This window comes from Aquila chrysaetos, chromosome 7 (assembly GCF_900496995.4).
Source record: "Aquila chrysaetos chrysaetos chromosome 7, bAquChr1.4, whole genome shotgun sequence".
Lineage (NCBI taxonomy): Eukaryota > Metazoa > Chordata > Aves > Accipitriformes > Accipitridae > Aquila > Aquila chrysaetos.
This window is the reverse complement of record NC_044010.1, coordinates 25,954,348-25,973,717: the sequence shown is the minus strand read 5'-3', so window position 1 is coordinate 25,973,717 and position 19,370 is coordinate 25,954,348. Positions and strand designations below refer to the sequence as shown.

Below are 19,370 nucleotides of genomic sequence, written 5' to 3'. Positions count from 1 at the left end.
ATAGTTTGTTACCAATATAAGAAATTCTAAATTAGCTAGGCATTACTAGTTTAGCAGCTTCCTTAAAAACCGAGAAAACCCAGAACCTAGAGAATGTCGCTAAACTGAAGAAATGAGTAGACTTTCCTTTACCTGTTCTTTAGGAAGTCTTTGCTATTGATAGAAGTTTTATATAAAATAATAATAATAATAATTGACTTTAAAGAAATCTAAAAATACAAGAATTTCAAATTCTACCAAATCTTTCCTAAAAAATAATAAAAGGCAATAGCTGAAAATAGATTTTAAAAAAAAGAAATTTGATCTTAAGTCTGAGAATTTCCAAACACTAGAACAATCACGAATAATAAATACACTATACATATGAGATTAATATCATATCACAAGGCTCTTGATCTAATGAAAGGACAGAAAGAGAACATTGTGAATACCTCTTAATAGAAGAGTGCATTTTTTCCCTTTCATAATAGAAACTGATAGGGGAGTAATAATACTGCAGTTCAGAGGAACCAAGGGTGGGGGGAGGAGAGAGACTATTGGCTACATAAATCCCCAAATGTATACCTCTTCTCTAAAATGACAGTGCCAACCATCCACGTATCCCATAGGTGAATTTACACAGTAATCTTAACATGGGACTAGGTTTTTTACTGTATTCTTCATGTTGCTCTATCAGCAGCGAACTGAGTGGTACTAGAAATGCAGAGACTGGTTTTCCTTGGTATTACATTCTTATATAAATATTTAATGCTTTGAAAAGAAAGATCTATTCACATGTTTCTTTGTTTATCTATCTACCTATCTGTAAATGTGAAGAAGAAATTAAAAATTGCTAGAGTTTTAGCAGCAATACTCATGCTGAATTAAGACTGCAGAATAAAGTTTTTTGTACTCTTGTTGAAGACATCCAAAAGTTTTCAGAAAGCGTATCTCCACAGTGGTTTAGGTCTGTGTATAAGCTAAGTCCCTTTCATTACGAATGCATTATTTGCTGCCTGTGAACCAGAATTACTAGTGTTTATAATGCTATTAAGACAAAACAAGACCTTGATGTACCAGTGGTGCTTTCTAAGGGACTGAAGGGACCTGAAGAACTGAATCCCACAGTCTCTGAGTCTATCCTGTTTCTTCCTTGGAAAACTCAATACTGCCTGAAAGGGAAAAGTAATGCAGGCTTTTTCTTATGAAGTCTTTGCTGATTACTCAGAAACTGATCCTTTTTTTAAAATAAAATTGCACAGAATATTGTGGTAAGACAATTTTTCCCAGTGCAGGTATCTTACACCTTCTCACTGGTTTCTTTGTGTCTACCAAGGAAAGCATGGCAAATGCTCTTCACTGATTGTTATCCCCTTCTTGATGGTGGATGGGCAATATCCCATACTCCCGGATTTACCAGCTGTCTGGCTGAAAGGATGCAAACTCTCCTTGGAGAATGAATCTTGCCAATGTTATCCACAGTTCTGTTACTTCAAGATTAATGGGCTTCTTTGCACTACTGACAGGGTCATAAATGTCTGGACCCTGAGAGCACTGTTAGCCCTGCCTGTCCCTGGCCACCCACCTCCCCTCAGGGCTCTGGCCCATGGGGAGCCCCACTGCACTGTGACTGTAAAGTGAATCTATACAGAGAATTGCAGCTAGTCTGCAACAAAACATTCTTCATATTTAGAAGAGCACCTAACAAGTGCAGAAAAATCTGGCTACCATTTGCTCACTGATCTCTTGGTGAACTATGATAGTGTTGATTATGACTTTTAAATGCCTAAATAGTCTGCAGTTGGTGTATCAGAATGACTGCTTCACTTTCTGTGCTCTCCTTCAATAGCTGCAATCAGCACAGACTTACAGATGAAATCTTCTTCATTATAAAAGACAAAGGGGAGGGAATAGGGACGCAGATGTTCTTGGCTACAGCTCCAAGACTCTGGGATTTTTTTCCTTAACTTGATCTGAAAACAGCTCAAACTAGTACAGTTGGAGACAAAAGCTACCTTTTGAGGGATTCTTTGAAGAAATCAGCAGCGTTCTTCCTAGATAAGAGAATTGCAGGCTGTTTGAATAATTTGCACAGAATCCATTTCATACTGCTTAATTTTTCTGATTAAACTTATTTGTATTTACTAGATGATTGATTACATAAGAATGACTAATAACTTTGGTGAGCATCTATTGTATTTTTCACATAAATAAAACCAGACAATTATAATCCTACTTGTAGAAGGTTTTATACATAGTTATTGCGTTATAATCATAAGAAAATTAATGACTTGTTAGCATTAGTAGCAATTCCGTTCAACAACTTTTTGAAGCATTTATTAATCATTTATTAACACTTATTTATAAACTAACTTCTGCAGGCACATTTCCACGATGTTTATTTCATTTAATAATACAATTTTCAATTCATTTTATGAGATTATGGCTCTTCTCTGTAACTGTATGAAGACAACCACACTATCTTTTCTGGTCATAGTCGAGAGGGACCAGAAGACCCAGTTTAGCCTTGACAGTCTCTGTATTGGAAGGCTAACTTTCTCCTGCATGTAGTTTTTTTTGGCTCTTTCCCTTAAAAGATGATCTTGGAAATTACACATTACCTACATTGTGGCAAGAAACAGCTGCAGTGCTGTTTTATCACTCCTTAGTTAAATCAGTCTGATAAAAAGACATCCTGTAAAATTTCAGCGTAGTTTATTACTGTCTGCTGGGAAAAAAAATCATGACTCATGCATTATATATGCATCTTTACTTGAGATGTGCAAGCAGTTAACTGTCCCTGTGTAAACAGCATTTATATCTGAATCTTAGCCAGAAACCTGTCCCTAAAATGTGAACAGAGGAAAAAAGTTATTTTGTATCCATTAAGGAATATTGACCAAGTATGGAAATTATGATGACCCAACTACAAATCATAATACAGAATACTGACTGTGTGTAGTCTAAACATCCTCCTCACTCATCTGAGAAGATGTTGAGGCATGGTAGGAAAGTGATCCTTGGTTACTTAAGCACAGTGAGAAACTGTCTCAAAAACATGTATTTATTTTTCAAATTTATCATTCAAAAGACTCAAAAGTATCCCAAATGTCTCAAAAAATATAAACAAACAAAAAAAAGCCTTCACACTAAGAGAAACTTCTTTAAAAATTCTTTCAGGAACTGAGAATAGGGATTTAGAAGAGGCTATCAATATTATCCTATCATGACACTCTAAGTAGGCTGAAATATAAATGAAGTTTAAACAGATGTTTTAGAAAACTTGCTGAAACCCTCTGAATGCTTAGGAAACAAGAAAAGGCTGAATTTTTCAGAAAGATTCCAGTTACATTTAGCAGTATTTTCATTTAAAAAAAGGACACCAATATTATTTTTTGACATCTCCATCTGAGAAGACTTTTTCTGCTCTGGGATGTTCAGTCTGTGTTTTGGTAACACATCTCATTTTTCTGGTTTGGCCTTATAGTACCTCACAAATAGAACAAGTTTTTAACTCATTAGGGAATATCTGCAAGAACTTATGATAAACGCAACCAGTTTTCTTTTGATTTCCCTATCAAATTACATAGTGTGGCAACAACAAGATTTACAAAAAGATGCCTCCCGCTTAGCAAATATTTGAAATTCTGAAGTAGTTTTTGATTTTAAAGTAGTTCAGAGAAAAATTCAGAGAAAAATAGGATATACAATCTCAATCATTCTATGCAGGGCTATACAAATAGAGATTTCAGAAAACAGCATTAATTAATTATGGACCTAGCATTAATTTTTAAATTGTCCACTGTCCTCTCAGTAGAGTTTACCTTCCCAATATTTGTCTATTTACTAAGTATATCTATTTGTAGACTAAGATGACTTTTCAGGTTGTTTTCATATTTACTAGTTTTTGTCATCCCTTGGAGTAGTCTTTGATAATAAATGCTACTAAGAGGTACTGTATTGGCTTTATGTGGCAAGGTTTTGGTAGTAGGGGAGGTTACAGGGGTGGCTTCTGTAAGAAGCTGCTGGAAGCTTCCCCTGTGTCCGACAGAGCCAATACCAGCCAGCTCTAAGACAGACCAGCCGCCAGCCAAGGCCGAGCCAATCAGTGATGGTGGTAGCGCCTCTGTGATAACATATTTAAAAAGGAAAAAAAAGTTGCTGGGACAGACAGAAATGGCAGCTGGAGAGAGGAGTGAGAACATGTAAGAGAAACAACCCTGCGGACACCAAGGTCAGTCAGGAAGGAGTAGGAGGAGGTGCTCCAGGCGCCGGAGCAGAGATTCCCCTGCAGCCCACGGTGAAGACCATGGTGAGGCAGGCTGTCCCCCTGCAGCCCATGGAGGTCCACGGTGGAGCAGATATCCACCTGCAGCCCGTGGAGGACCCCACGCCGCAGCAGGTGGGTGCCTGAAGGAGGCTGTGACCCCGTGGGAAGCCCGCGCTGGAGCAGGTTCCTGGCAGGACCTGCGGATCTGTGGAGAGAGGAGCCCACACTGAATCATGTTTTCTGCCAGGACTTGTGACCCCGTGGGGGACCCATGCTGGAGCAGTGTGCTCCTGAAGGACTGCACGCTGTGGAAGGGACCCATGCTGGAGCAGTTTGTGAAGAACTGCAGCCCATGGGAAAGACCCACGTTGGAGAAGTTTGTGGAGGACTGTATCCCATTGGAGGGAACCCACGCTGGAGCAGGGGAAGAGTGTGAGGAGTCCTCCCCCTGAAGAGGATGAAGTGGCAAAGACAATGTGTGATGAACTGACCGTAAACCCCATTCCCCGTCTCCCTGCGCTGCTGAGGGGGGTAGGTAGAGAATCTGGGAGTGAAGTTGTGCCCGGGAAGAAGGGAGGGGTGGAGGGAAGGTGTTCTGAGATTTGGTTTTATTTCTCATTACCCTACTCTGGTTGATTTGTAATAAATTGAGTTCATTTTCCCCAAGCTGAATCTGTTTTGCCTGTGACGGTAATTGGTGAGTGATCTCTCCTGTCCTTATCTTGACCCACCAGCCCTTTGTTACATTTTCTCTCCCCTGTCCAGCTGAGGAGGGGGAATTGATAGAACGGCTTTGGTGGGCACCTGGCATCCAGCCAGGGTCAACCCACCACAGATACCTTTAAGATGTCCAAAACCAGTGTGACCTGTTATGTTTTTTCAACAAAACCTCTCAGCATTACAGTTGGAGGACAATGAAATGAAGAGGAAAATACATGCTTGAAAGAAGGTAAACCCCCTGAAAACTTTCAAGTGAGAAAGAAGAATAAACTGAAAAAAGTAAGGTAAATTGCACAAAAGGAAGATGTGGGGAAATAACATGACAGGAACTAATACAGCCTTTTTCTCAAAGAAGCTGAATATTCAATTTTAGTAGGGATGGCAGCAGAGATCCTAAATACTCAGTGTCTACTTCACAGTGGTATTGTCTTCATAAGGACTGCAGGTATTTGTACCTGCTACTCTACTCTGTTTTTAGAATAAATTACCATACAATTCAAACAGGTATTGTACTAAAATAATTCCAAGAAGATCAATTCATGTTATACAGAAATCTCCAAAATGAGCTGTATAAAACAACTTAAAAACATGTAATGCTGAAAGAATGTTTCAAAATCAAAGTGTGAACTTTTGAAAAAGGCAGCTCCAGTCAACTCTAATAACAACAAGGGTCTGTCAAGTTATACATCTTTCCTAATGTAGTCAATCTTTTCATAAACTTCACATTAACAGAAATAATAGGAAAGAAAGTTTTATGGGGAGTAAGGTAAATACACTGTTCTACAAAGTTAACACTGAGGACTTTTTTTTGTTCTGGCTTTAAATTTAAATCACACATCTGTGTGATTGCACTCTGTAGTCACTGGGTTTGTTCTCATTTGAGTACATTGCACCCCACTACACAGACTGGTCACTTCACGTTTTAGTATTTGGTACATTGTAGTTCTCCTCAGAGAAATTTATTGCAAATTCATTGAAGGAAGAAGCTATGAGAAAAAAAGTCTCAAACTTGGTCTGAAACATAACATGAAAAGAAGGTTAGAGGTACACTAATGTCCATTAATGTGCATGCCCTGCAACTAGAGGAAGTACATTGTCTTCTTTAGATCTTCTAGTAGTGAAAGAAATACAAGCTATACCAGACTAAAATGAACACTACTATGATTTACTGTATTACATTTATACACACAGTTACTGTGTTTGGTTAAGAAAAACAAAAGATAAAAAGTCATTATATGTTTCTTTGAATATATGTTAATTACATGTTTATTACATGTTTCTTTGAAATAACTGTAATTTGGAACATGCTCTGCATAGTGCAGAATTTGTCTGTGTGGATTATGGGATGTGAAAGGGAAAGGGAAAGAGATAACACACATTACATCATTTGCTACATTTTTTCTCCCATCACTGTGATGATAGCTGCAAAACCATTCACGTCCTGTATAAATCAGAAGACTGTTGGGGCTACTTTACCTTGCACTACTTGTTAAAAATATCGAACGGTAAATATGGATGCAAGGTATTACCGATCTGTTGAATATATTTTGTCAACATTACTCTGTATAAACACCCCACCTTGGCATGTACTTAAAGAATTCTTGTCTGTTTGGGGAGGCTTATACTCTTTTCTGCCTTTAGAGAAGTGCAAATAAGGCATGTAATGTTTGTTGAACAATACTCTTATAGATATGCTTTTGAAACATAGGTCATTAATATTAACAGGTATGTTCAAAGGTTACTAAGTAGCTCAAAATCAGTAATTAATGCCCAGGATTAAATATCACATAATGGCTTACTTAAAATTTTTAATTTAACTGCATACATAATGCACATTCTCAAACTAACTCCTTTGTGATTTCTAATCTCTTTGAAATGAATATCTTCAAAAATATTTTTCATATCTACTTGACTGGGCAGTGAAAAATGCAAAATAATTGTAAATTTGTTCACCAAACTTTTTTAAAACTAAAAAGTAACGGTTGACTTTTACAAGATTACAGTAAGATTTCTAATTGGTGTAAAGAGGTCTTCATTAAAATTAACTGAAGACACAGTTACTGGACTAAGACTAATGGAGAAACAAAGAATCAGTTAAAATATACTTGCATTCTTTTCCTTTGACATTTTTTTCAGTTAAAATACTTCCATTTATTTTTTGTATACTTACTTTGAACTCCATGGGAGCGAACTATTTTCCAGGTTTCTGAGGCTACCTCTTTTACATCCACTTGGTAATGATGAATGGGCACACCTCCATGTGAATCTGGCTTATTGAACAAAACTTTGGCAGTGGTTTGTGACAGCTCTAAAACTCGTACTCCATAAGGATTTGATGGCACATCTAAAAAAGTACAAACATTAATTTAATAATCAGCAGCAACTATACAGATGTAAAAAGTTGATAATCTACCCCAAAAAGTCTCCTTTGCATCTTGAAGGGATAAAAGATAAATATTGAATATGATGTAATAATGTTTGCATTAGATAAACAGATTAAGCTTTCTAATACAGAGCTGTAAGAAAACTACATTTATTTTCTTGTATGCTGAAGTAATGCAAAAAATTTTTCCATTTCTGTCTTTCTTTTATAATATGATCTTGTTTAATAGCTAATTTCATCATAGGAAAATGTAAGAGATTATTTTGTTTACTGTATAATTACATAAAAGAGAATAACAAACTTTAAATCAAATTTTACAAGAGGAATAGTTATAGCTAACTAGATCATTCAGAGTCTGAATTCTTCTAAATGAGATTATGACAAAAAATTGCAGAAATAATTTGGCCATTTTTATGAAACTCTGAAATACTGCTGAAAACATGAATCCTTTTTTTCTTTTTTTTTTTGAAAGACTGGATTCCAAGCTACTAGAAAGGAATATTAATGGAAGGTTTCTATTCTCTTTTCAGTTTCAGAAATAATTTGCAGAATAGGTGGAAGGAAACATTTTATCTGAAATCAAAAGGAAGTGCATATCTTTTGAAGTAGAAAAGAACTACAAAAATAAAGCAGGTGTCTGTAGGTGTTGAGATGCTAGATATGAAACAAAACCAAAAAATTAACCTTGGGGTCAATACATTTTTAAAAATAGAAACATTAAGTTACTTTTACAATGTATGACCAAACTAACACATAGAAGACAAAAGATTAAGTTTTCAGGACATGCTTTAGTGGGCATGGTGGTGTTGCGTTGATGGTTGGACTCGATGATCTTAAAGGTCTTTTCCAAGCCAAGCAATTCTATGATTCTATGATTTTCTAATTGTCCTACATTTTAAAGTGTTATAATTACAAAAAAAACTGTATTGAGAATACTAGGAAGAATTTTAGTTCTGTGGACAGCAATTTGAAACACATTAAGAATTTCTCTTCTGATACATCTGATAATTATTTGCATACCTGCTTACAGATTTGACATTGCTTTTGTCTCCATGATATGAAAGATATTTTTATAAGGACATGCAAGAATTTGAGCCAAAACCTATCATTTGGTTAGTGGGTACTGAACCATTTACATAAAATGTAGTCTTTATTCAAGGGCTGTCAGACAGTTGGGAATAAAAAGAGAGTCAATCTGAGCTTCACCCAGTATTGCTACTTGAATGAAAATGAGCCAAAAATGTCTATAAAATATTAAATAATGGGTTTAAGGACATACTCAGCCACGAATCCTCAGGAAAACAACACCTGCCAAAGCTGCTTTGAAGGGAATGATTTGTATAACTTTTTAATAATCAGGCACCTAATTTCTTCAGAAAAATTCTCTAACAGTTGTCAGAGTTGAGTGTCTTAATGCTAGTATCATACCTCTGTAAATTCTTACAGCTAGCATTTCTGAATATAGGTCTCCTAAAACCTCCAATGCTTGGTGCTCATTGGGTTAAAACCAGCATAGATTTATTTACATGGAGGAACAATTTTAATATCTTTTACTTAGAGATACAACTATATGAATCCATGACGTTAAAGATTTGAGTAGAATGCAAATCTCAGCTTGAGGGATTCAAACCCTCAAATCTTTTCTTATTCCAGGAAACATTCATTTCATCAGGATATGGGATGTTGCAGGAAGTTTTCACCCTTCTTAGCGAAGCTGTATTACTCTGCAGAATGGAATTCAAGATTCATGGTCAGACAGAATGTGACCAAATGAAACCAGTATGCTATGCATCCAGGAGAATACAGACCTGGGTTTTGAATCTTTTTCTAAATTGATCAAAAAGCTGGGTTTTTTTTAGAAAAAAGAAAATATGTTCGAAAAACAATACAGATTTCTTTCTGTGATCACATGGAAGAATTAGATATATAAGTTGCTTGCAAAGTAAGCATTGATCCCAAAATCAGAGGAGGATGAGAATTAGAACCAGCTTGTGACCCTTCTCCTCCAGATTCTCATTACAGCTGAGAGCAGCATTTTATTTTTTTTCCCTGATAGTGACAGTACCTCAAGCACCATTCTGCCTACTGATTCATTCCCTCCCTAGCTCAAATGACTGTTCTGAAAGAGGTGGGAAAAATACAACATAAGAATGCCAACAAAACAATCCAGGATAGCCAAAGTAAAGCAGTGTAAGTGATGTGGATACCAATCACTTGGGAAGATGAATATAGCTCTGCAGTACTGAAGACGAATGGTCTTTGGATTTAATTGCAAGCTCAAAGCTGCTGTGGATAGCTACAATATTACAAATGGTTTCTAAACACTTTTATTCCTTTCCTGTTGTTAAAAGAGTTCAAAATGAAACAAACAAAAAATTGTTTAAGGTTGAATGAATATTTAATTTCACTCAGGCTGTTTTTATGTTAGTTTTTGTATGCTCTTTCTATAAGGCAATTCACTGTTACTTCAGTCTGGATCAAAACAATTATTTGCTTGATGCTATGAAACAAAATTGTGTTATTTACATATCCACTCTGTTCTTGACTTTCAAAATGTTAAGGAGATATCTTTTCCTTCTGTGTTTATGTCTGTATATGATTAACTACAATAAACATGGCATAGGGAAGAAGAAATCCTTCAGGAAGAACCTTATGTTCTCTACTGCAAATTCAAGTATAATTTCTGCCAAATGAAAATATGATTCCATTTGGTAATAAGAATAAAATGAAGCTCCTGTGAAAACCCAGTAAAATATTTTGCATAACTAGCACAATGCAACATGTTTAAAACTTATTTAAGTGTGACTTACATCCACAATACTATTTTAAATATGCATCCCACAATCCAAGCAACCCACATGTGTAGGTAACTTTTATGCAGTTTTCAGAGTTGAACTACATCAGTTCTTAAGAAAAGAGTGAATCGCCTGAAGAAAGTATAACAGGAGACACATTCCTAGTCAAAATCACAAACAAATACTAGCAATTCCATTAAGATAGAATAAAATACCTACTATCTCTTTCAGACTAGGCAAATCTATAACTTTTTCCCCAAAGATCATTAGCAGCATAATGAACTGAATCTAATCCTGTAGTTCTCTAATGAGGATGAATTTGATCATGCAAGGTAAACAGCCCTCTGGTCCTGATCTAGCTAAACATCCTAGCATTTGAGCTGTCCCCTGTCAGCTGAAATTATCTGGAGCATTCCCATGATTATGTTTAGCAGGAGTGAAGAATAATTTGCAAAGTTGTGTACTCTGAAGTCTGCGTCTGGAAGGATAGAACTGTGGATGCTTCTTGTACTTTTTGCTTCTAAATCCAACCAACCAAATGAATCTTAGAGGACTTTAGCTATGGGCAGTGATTACTCTTTCATATACTGTTACTGATATAAGTTGGTGGACTATATAGTAGAAATAGTGTGGGATTTCTTTTCTATGATCTAAAGATCACTTAGTGATAGCACAGATTCTGGTATACTTTCTTAGAAGTTCCACTGCTGTTTTTGTTATCGTTATACTGCTGTCTATACAAATGATAGTTTACCGAAAGTTCAGCCTTTAAAATAAAACAAGTCATTAAAAAAACCCAAGTTGTCATGGTTTAACCCCAGCCAGCAACTAAGCACCACACAGCTGTTCACTCACTTCCCCCTAACCTAGTGGGATGGGGGAGAGAATCAGGAAAAAAAGGTAAGGCTTGTGGTTTGAGATAAGAACAGTTTAATAGGACAGAAAGGAAGAAAATAATAATGATAGCAGTAACAATAATAAAATGACAATAATAATACTAATAGTAAAAGGACTGGAATAAAACAAGTGATGCACAATGCAGTTGCTCAACACTCGTCAACCAATGCCCAGTTAGTTCCCAAGCAGTGATCTGCACCCCCCTTGGCCAGCTCCCCCCCGCGATTTATATACTGGGTGTGATGTCACGTGGTATGGAATATTCCTTTGGCCAGTTTGAGTCAGCTGTCCTGGTTGTGCCCCCTCCCAACTTCTTGTGCACCTCCAGCCTTCTTGATGGCTGAACATGAGAAGCTGAAAAATCCTTGACTTACCATGAACACTACTTAGCAACAACTGAAAACATCAGTGTGTTATCAACATTCTTCTCATACTAAACCCAAAACATAACACTATACCAGCTACTAGGAAAACAATTAACTCTATCCCAGCCAAAACCAGGACTATTATTACCCAACCTGTTCAATAAATGACAACCATTTATCACTGGGGATTTTCTTTTCAAGCTATTTTTTGGACAGTTTTATGGAAGAGAATAATTTTCCTTCTGAGAATTTAGCAGTCCTGGTGTAAATGGAGGAAAGGAAGTGATGGTGTCAGAGTAGGTAGCGGGGTCAGAGATTTATTGTCCAGTTAGCTCTTGTCTCCTGTCAGTATGTTCCTAGTGCAGTTCTGCAGCTTTCTTGCCTCTGAATATCTGGCATATATATTGACTGAAAGTAACTATGTCTAAATGCTGAACGTAAGTGCTATCAGGACCATGGCAGGGAAAGAGATGGGGCTGGGGAGAAGACTTTAGAGTCAAAGATCTCCATGAAATAGTTCATGCTGGTACATCTACGCCACCTGGACACTCACAAGTCTATGGGACCAGATGGGATCTATCCAAGAGTACTGAGGGAACTGGCGGAGGAGCTTGCCAAGTCACTCTCCATCAACTATCAGCAGTCCTGGTCAACAGGGGAGGTCCCAGAAGACTGGAGGCTTGCCAATGTGACTCCCATTTACAAGAAGGGTCGGAGGGAGGATCCGGGGAACTACAGGCCTGTCAGCTTGACCTCGGTACTGGGGAAGATTATGGAACGATTAGTCTTGAGAGCACTCAAATGGCAAGTCCAGGACAAGCAGGGGATCAGGCCCAGTCAGCATGGGTTTACGAAAGGCAGGTCCTGCTTGACCAAGCTTCTATGACCAGGTGACCCACCTAGTGGATGAAGGAAAAGGCTGTGGATGTTGTCTACCTGGATTTCAGCAAGGCCTTTGACACTGTCTCTCATGGCATACTCCTTGAGAAGCTGGAGTCTCATGGCTTGGACAAGTATACTCTTCGCTGGGTGAAAAACTGGCTGGATGGATGAGCCCAGAGGGTTGTGGTGAATGGGGTGAAATCCAGTTGGTGGCTGGTCACAAGTGGTGTTCCCCAGGGCTCAGTTTTGGGGCCAGTTCTCTTTAATGTCTTTATCAATGATCTGGACGAGGGGATTGAGTGCAACCTCAGCAAGTTTGCGGATGACACCAAGTTGGGAGGAAGGGTTGATCCGCTCGAGGGTAGCAAGACTCTACAGAAGGATCTGGACAGGCTGGATCGATGGGCCAAGGCCAGTTGTATGAAGTTCAACAAGGCCAAGTGCCGCGTCCTGCACTTGGGTCACAACAACCCCACGCAGTGCTACAGGCCTAGGGAAGAGTGGCTGGAAAGCTGCCCAGCAGAAAAAGACCTGGGGGTGCTGGTTGACAGCTGGCTGAATATGAGCCAGCAGTGTGCCCAGGTGGCCAAGAAGGCCAATGGCATCCTGGCCTGCATCAGAAATAGTGTGGCCAGCAGGAGCAGGGAAGTGATTGTTCCCCTGTACTCGGCACTGGTGAGGACGCACCTTGAGTACTGTGTTCAGTTTTGGGCCCCTCACTACAGGAAAGACATTGAGGTGCTGGAACATGTCAGGAGAAGGGCAACTGAGTTGGTGAGGGGCCTGGAGCACAAGTCTTAGGAGGAGCGGCTGAGGGAGCTGGGGCTGTTTAGTCTGGAGAAGAGGTGGCTGAGGGGAGACCTTATAGCTCTCTACAACTACCTGAAGGGGGGTTGTAGCGAGGTGGGTGTTGGTCTCTTTTCCTAGGTAACAAGCAATAGGACGAGAGGAAATGGCCTCTAGTTGCACCAGGGGAGGTTTAGATTGGATATTAGAAAAAATTTCTTTACTGAAGGGATTGTCAGACATTGGAACAGGCTGCCCAGGGAAGTGGTGGTGTCACCATCCCTGGAGGTGTTCAAAAAACATGTAGACAAGGCACTTCAGGACGTGGTCTAGTGGGCATGGTGGTGTTGCGTTACAGTTGGATTCGATGATCTTAAAGGTCTTTTCCAACTTAGATGATTCTATGATCCTTAGAATGGAGAAAAATTTCAATATTAAATCTGTAGGTTAGGCTCAGTCTTGCCTTGATGTCCTTGCTTGGGGAAAACTGCAATAGATATCCTACTAAATCAGTGGGAGGTCTGGAAAAATAAGGAATTAATTAGGAAACAGGAGCACAGCTAGCATATAAATACATAAATAATGAATGAAAATAAGATACCTGCACACAAAGCAGAACACTTTTGCCTTGTTGATAGTTTCACACATATGCTTATTGAAACTTTGTTGCTGTTTGGTTTTTTAGTAAAAATCCTTTAGCTGATGCTGCTAAAGATGTGCATGGCAAGTTTTAGGACAGAGAACTAGATTTTAGATCTGCCCATATTTTTGCGGAGGTAAATGGGATTTTGGCAGCAGGAAGGGAAAAGTTATACAGAGAAGTAATCTAACAATCCTAAAAAAATAAATCAGTAAGATCCCATAAAACTGTCTTGGAACAGAATATTATTATCTTTTTTATTATATTGTTTTCCAGGGAAAATTAAGTGTTATTTCTTTGATTTTATTTTGTCTGTGTGAAAACACAAGTATTTGGAGAAAAAAGCAACAACATCCATTAACCAGCACCAAAGTGCCAGCACCAAACCATTAAATTTGATGTTGTAGTCCTTGTCAGTTATCTATCAACCTTATCATATTTTGAGCATGACCTGATTTCATAAAACAGGTTACAGGATGTAATTTCTGTGAAGCTCAATTTGCTTCATTTGCTTTTAATGTCATTATTCTCCCTCTTCACTGACTTCCTGTGTATACGGGATGCTTAAAATACATTTAATTAAATAAAATGGCATGGGAATTCTCAATATCTAATGACATCATAGAATGTATTTTAATTTTGCTTTTTTAATTCCCTGTAATTTTGCTTTAGAAAGGAAACAGATACAGCATCTCCCATCTCTTTAAGTATTCTTAAATGTCACCACCTCTAAACGCCGTAAAATCCTTGATGTTCTACAGTATACTGTCCAAAACACATAATAGGGACGATTTGCCAAGACATGTTTGAAATTCATCATCAGAATTGTATGACGTAGCTAATTTGTAAACTATGTTCACTGCCTATTGGTATGGTTTCTGCCAGCAGTTGATCCTGTTAACGCTTAGTCACTGTAAGTCTCTGTGCTGAACTGCAGTTCCAGGCATGATATGATGAGATCAGAATCTCAACTTTCACGAAAAATGAAAGTATCCTTCTAGGTGCAAAGACTGAAAGAAAGACTGAGGCAAAAAGGTGAATCAGACTATTTATCTGAACTTTTAACCCTTTTGCCCTCCCAGAATAGAAGAAAGGAAGGGAAAGGGAAGTCTAGGATGAGTAAAGCCATTAGAGTCTTAGAGGTGAATCATGATTTATTTTTGAGGGGCTCTGGATTCAGACCAGCTGTACACTGCTATGTGCAAAATACACATTAATATTTAAAGAAAAAAATGTATTTGAAAAATCCAGTTTAGCGCTCTGTGTCACAACCTTAACATTTACCATTTTAAAATAATAAATTACCTATTCCAATAACATAGTCCTAGACTAGCGATGGCCATACGATTTTCTATTTATCTGTACAAAAACATTTAAAATAATTACACTGAGATCTCAACAAAAAGGAAAAATGCTTTGCTAGTTCATACCACCTCCCTGCATACTGATATTTCACATAAACTGTGACTGAACTAGATCTCGGCAAATCTAGGAATATCTGTGCTCACCTCAGGCTCTGAAAGCCATTGGGACAATCTGCCAAGCTCACATGGCTTACCAAAGCCTAAGCCTGTCATAGAGAAAAAACAGAGTATAAGTAGACTTCTAAAATAAAAGTTGTGGTTGTGACATGAAGTAATTAATTTGCAGTAGCAAGATACAAAAAAAGACTGGGGTTCTTTTTGCATTGTACATGTTACTTACACAGCAATTTAAATGCTTAAGCAATGAAAAAGGAAGATGTCGACCATGTGGTATTTCTAAAAATTGATCACCACAAGTCAGGTGGTGAGCACATCTGATCAAGCTTTCAAAAAGCACTGAAGTTTCTCAGCATTTAACAGTAACAGCCAGCACCTTTCAGTGTCAAACCTTAAATAGGCTGCAGTTCTTCAACTGTTTTGAAAGGTTTAAATGAAAGTGTCTGGAATTCAGGCTGATTCAGTAGTTCTGTATAATTTGAGTGAACAGGTATAGTTTTCCTGTCTCACAAAATGGTATGGTTGCAAATTGCATCTAAATTCTGAAAGAAATCTTTTTCTATCATCAGTAAGTTTAATTTCTTAGGAAGGGCAACAAAAATAAAGATAATGGCATTGTGACAGTATGATCACTTTTTAACTAGCTGTAAAATTAAAAAAAAGGGTAGTTTGATTCTGCTGAAAACCAGCAAGGCAGAAAGATGGAACAAAACATGAAGCAACAAGTCATTCCTGCAGAATTTTAAGAGAAAATTATTCAGTAAAATGATCATTACTTGTAAAATTTACCCTAGCAGCATAGCTTGCTTAATACTGTCTCCCAGCCAGAAATACTATTTATTTTTGCCTGACAGAGCCATTGTGAAAGTATGCTACGCCCCAGCATTAGTATTTACAAAGCCAGAAAGAAATCCTTTTTAGAGGGCTAAATCTAATTCCTAAATTAAATGATGGCAAAAGTAATATACACAGATATAGTTATTTAAACCTATTAAAATCAATGCTAACTTCCTACAAGTTTTGAGATTTCTTAATTAGAGACAGAATAATTGGTATAGAAATTAATTGTGTTCCTCCTTAAAGTTTAGAGCTTTTTTATTACTACCTCAATTTTGAACATCACAGGGAGCATTCTTTTTTCATATTTAATGCCACAGGTAGCACTGATGAGCTGCTACAGTCATAATTTTAGCCCTATTACAGAAACTCAATTGTTTAATTCCATTGAAATAAATGGGATCAACCAGGTAAATGATCATGAACATGACCGAAGATTCCACAAACTGTTCTCGTCTGGAATTTCTTTTCACAAAAAATAAAATTATTTTAGGTATGAATTAGATTGTGTGAGTCCTCAAAAAGGGGTGAGTTTTGTAAGGTGGAAAGTAAAGAATGTATTGTAAAGAATGATAGCATGTAGCTATGAAAGGAAGATCAGATTTGCAACACAGCTAATACCCCCAAAAAGTTGTAAAGTGAAGGGGAATGGATCTTCTGGATGATGTAAAATTGTGTCACATAGAAATCTGCTGGTTTCTCAATAAAAATCCACATTTTCCTATTTTAGGAAGCTCATCTCTTTTGACCACTGTTCAAAGACAAAAAAAATAGTATAGTATTCACAGTAAAAGTGTGTGCTAGTAATCTATCCTTCAGAGGTAATGGGAAAAACTTTCAATGCTGTGTACAATTTCTGAGAAATTTTTTAATAAACAGCTGTTTTTTATAACTCCTGAGACACCAAAAGAAACTAATTACACTATTGAGCAAAACTATAAAAATTAAAACACCAGGCCAGGTAAGAGAGCCTTCCTATGACCGGATGTCCACGTTTCAGCAATGCACCTCCAAAAGTCCTCCTAATAAGGCTTCAAAGAGTTTATTTCCTTATTAAAAAACCAAAAAAATAATAACCAAAAGTTACAGCTGAAACAGTCAAGATCATAAAAAATAGACAAGTCCTACTTTAAAAAAAAAAAAAAAAAATACAAGACCTTATTTCTACCTGTCCCTTTCAATATGTATCAGCCAGCCTGGCAGTATGGTGTGACCTGAAAGTTACATGATGAAAATGGTCCATAACAATGCATAGCAAGGCTTGTATAGCTTTCAGTATGGCTGTACCTTTGGTACTGTAAACTGCTTTATAACTCCATAGACGTCATTAAAGCTCGAACAATTTGCATTATCTAAGCATGTAGATCCAAATGTTGGGAGACCTCAAAGCCTGCTGAACAAGCATTAGCCCATTCCACAAGAAAATGTAATTGAAAGAAATCCTAAGAAACTCTCATTTACTCTCAGTTAATAGTTATTTCTGCCAAAGAACAAACATACAGTCATATTTTTGTATTTGCCTAAACAATAGACAGACCTAAAAATATTCAGAAGTTCTGTAACAATTGGTTGTAGAATACCTCAGAGCTTAAATTAATTCAATCCAGCTCTCTGGGTAAAATTCTGTTTTTAAATAACTAAAAGTTCAAATGAAGATAGACATTCTTTGCTGAAGTATTTCAGTCTTTTGTCATCCTTGGCTTATCAAGAAAATACTAGGGAGAAAAAGGAAAAAAAGACTTTCCTAAGTCTTTCTTATTTTTACCACCTGCAAATTGTATGTCTGTCCACTGAAATAATGAAAACACACTGTTATAAATGTAGTATGTAGTAAGGGCAAAGGAAAAGAAGTTAGATTAATTTCATTTTTTCAAATTTCAGAAAGCCTTAAAATTAAATCCAAAGATTCATATTCTGAGGGAACGGGTTTATTTTACTTTATATTGCAACTCAACTTTCAGAGAATTAAAATCAATTGCAAACATTCCATTGGAGTAAAATAAACAGAGAAAAGTGTGTCTGAACTTAATTTTGATTAAAATAGAATATATATTTTAAAAAAAGGAAACAACTTTTTAACTTACCAGCTTGACCAAGTGTATACTCCTGATATCTTGTTCCTATTCTGTTTGTGGCTGTACAATTATACCGTCCAAAATCACTGTCAGATGTGGGAGCAATCTTTAAAATGAATAGATTGTAAATATTAGTTTCTAATCAATGATGAAAGTTCCTTAAAAAAATCAGATATGCAAATACATTCTCCTTAAGCAAAATGCAAATGCATTCTTACCTCAGCCTATCTAGTATGTTCTCCAAATACAAATCTAAATACACCCTTTTTTGTCTTCCCTTTCTCAAATTCAAATGAGGAAATGAAATAATGGAAAATAATTCATGTTTACTATTTCACTCTTAAGCAAGAAAAAATCTAATAAAGTTCACTTTTTTTTCACCAATGTTGTTTGCACAAACTGTTATTTTGACTGAAATAAGCAATGAAAGGTCTGAAAATTGCTGATTCCTATAGATGATGCAAAAATAATATTTTACTTTTTCTTGTTTCAGGATTTGCAATACACCAGACATTCAGGGGGGAAAAGATGATGTAAGGGATGTAACTCAACTGTAAATTCAGGTGAATAAGGATTTAAGACAGAACAGATAATAGATACCACAGGGAGCTAATGCCTTATTGGAATTCAGGTTGCCTGACCCACTGTTTGGGTGACAGTAGAATGGAAGAGCACTTAGAGAACCACAGACTGTAAAGCATATTTTGAGTTGTTAAGCTTTACTTAAAAAAACCCAAACCCTAAAGATGACCTCCAAACAAGAGTAAGACTGTCTCTTTAAATATATATCTTCTACTACAAGAAATGAGGTTACTTGTTTGGACTTTAAGAAAAAAACATAGTTTTTTTCAGTGGACTGTACACCTCTTTTTTGGGATCTGAAGTAGGTCCCCCACTGTGATTAGCTCTATAGCTTCTCAACCTTTTTTCCTATGGCAACTGAAAAGCTTATGCTCAGACATAAGCCTGATACTAGATAGAAATGGAGAAAACTAACTTTTTTCACACCTGTGGAGGAAGACAGTATGTCGTCCCTGTAACAGGTGAGACAAGGGCTGGAGACACTGGTTACACTTTGTTGTGAAATGATTAATTAAGGACCATGATCTGCTGTACACTATTGCTGAGTCATTCACTGTTTAGTCAAGTTAATAAAGTAAACAGATAATTAAGGTCCACTCTTTGTCCTCTGCCTTTCTCAGGTTTTGTTCTCACATGTACCTTTTAGATAACAGAAGGGAGTTTAGTTCTTATTTTACC

At 37.0% G+C, this 19,370-nt stretch overlaps 1 protein-coding gene across 1 annotated transcript in view; it reads right to left on the bottom strand.

Moving 5' to 3' along the window:
• The window catches only part of NCAM2 (neural cell adhesion molecule 2), a 338,699-nt gene that overhangs the window by 68,212 nt on the left and 251,117 nt on the right, over nucleotides 1-19,370 (bottom strand). Inside the window, exons 11-12 of the mRNA XM_030021121.2 lie at nucleotides 18,120-18,216; nucleotides 7,140-7,313 (exon numbers count right to left, since the gene is read on the bottom strand). Coding sequence (XP_029876981.1) covers nucleotides 7,140-7,313; nucleotides 18,120-18,216 — 271 coding nt within the window. The remainder of the gene's footprint in view (nucleotides 1-7,139; nucleotides 7,314-18,119; nucleotides 18,217-19,370) is intronic.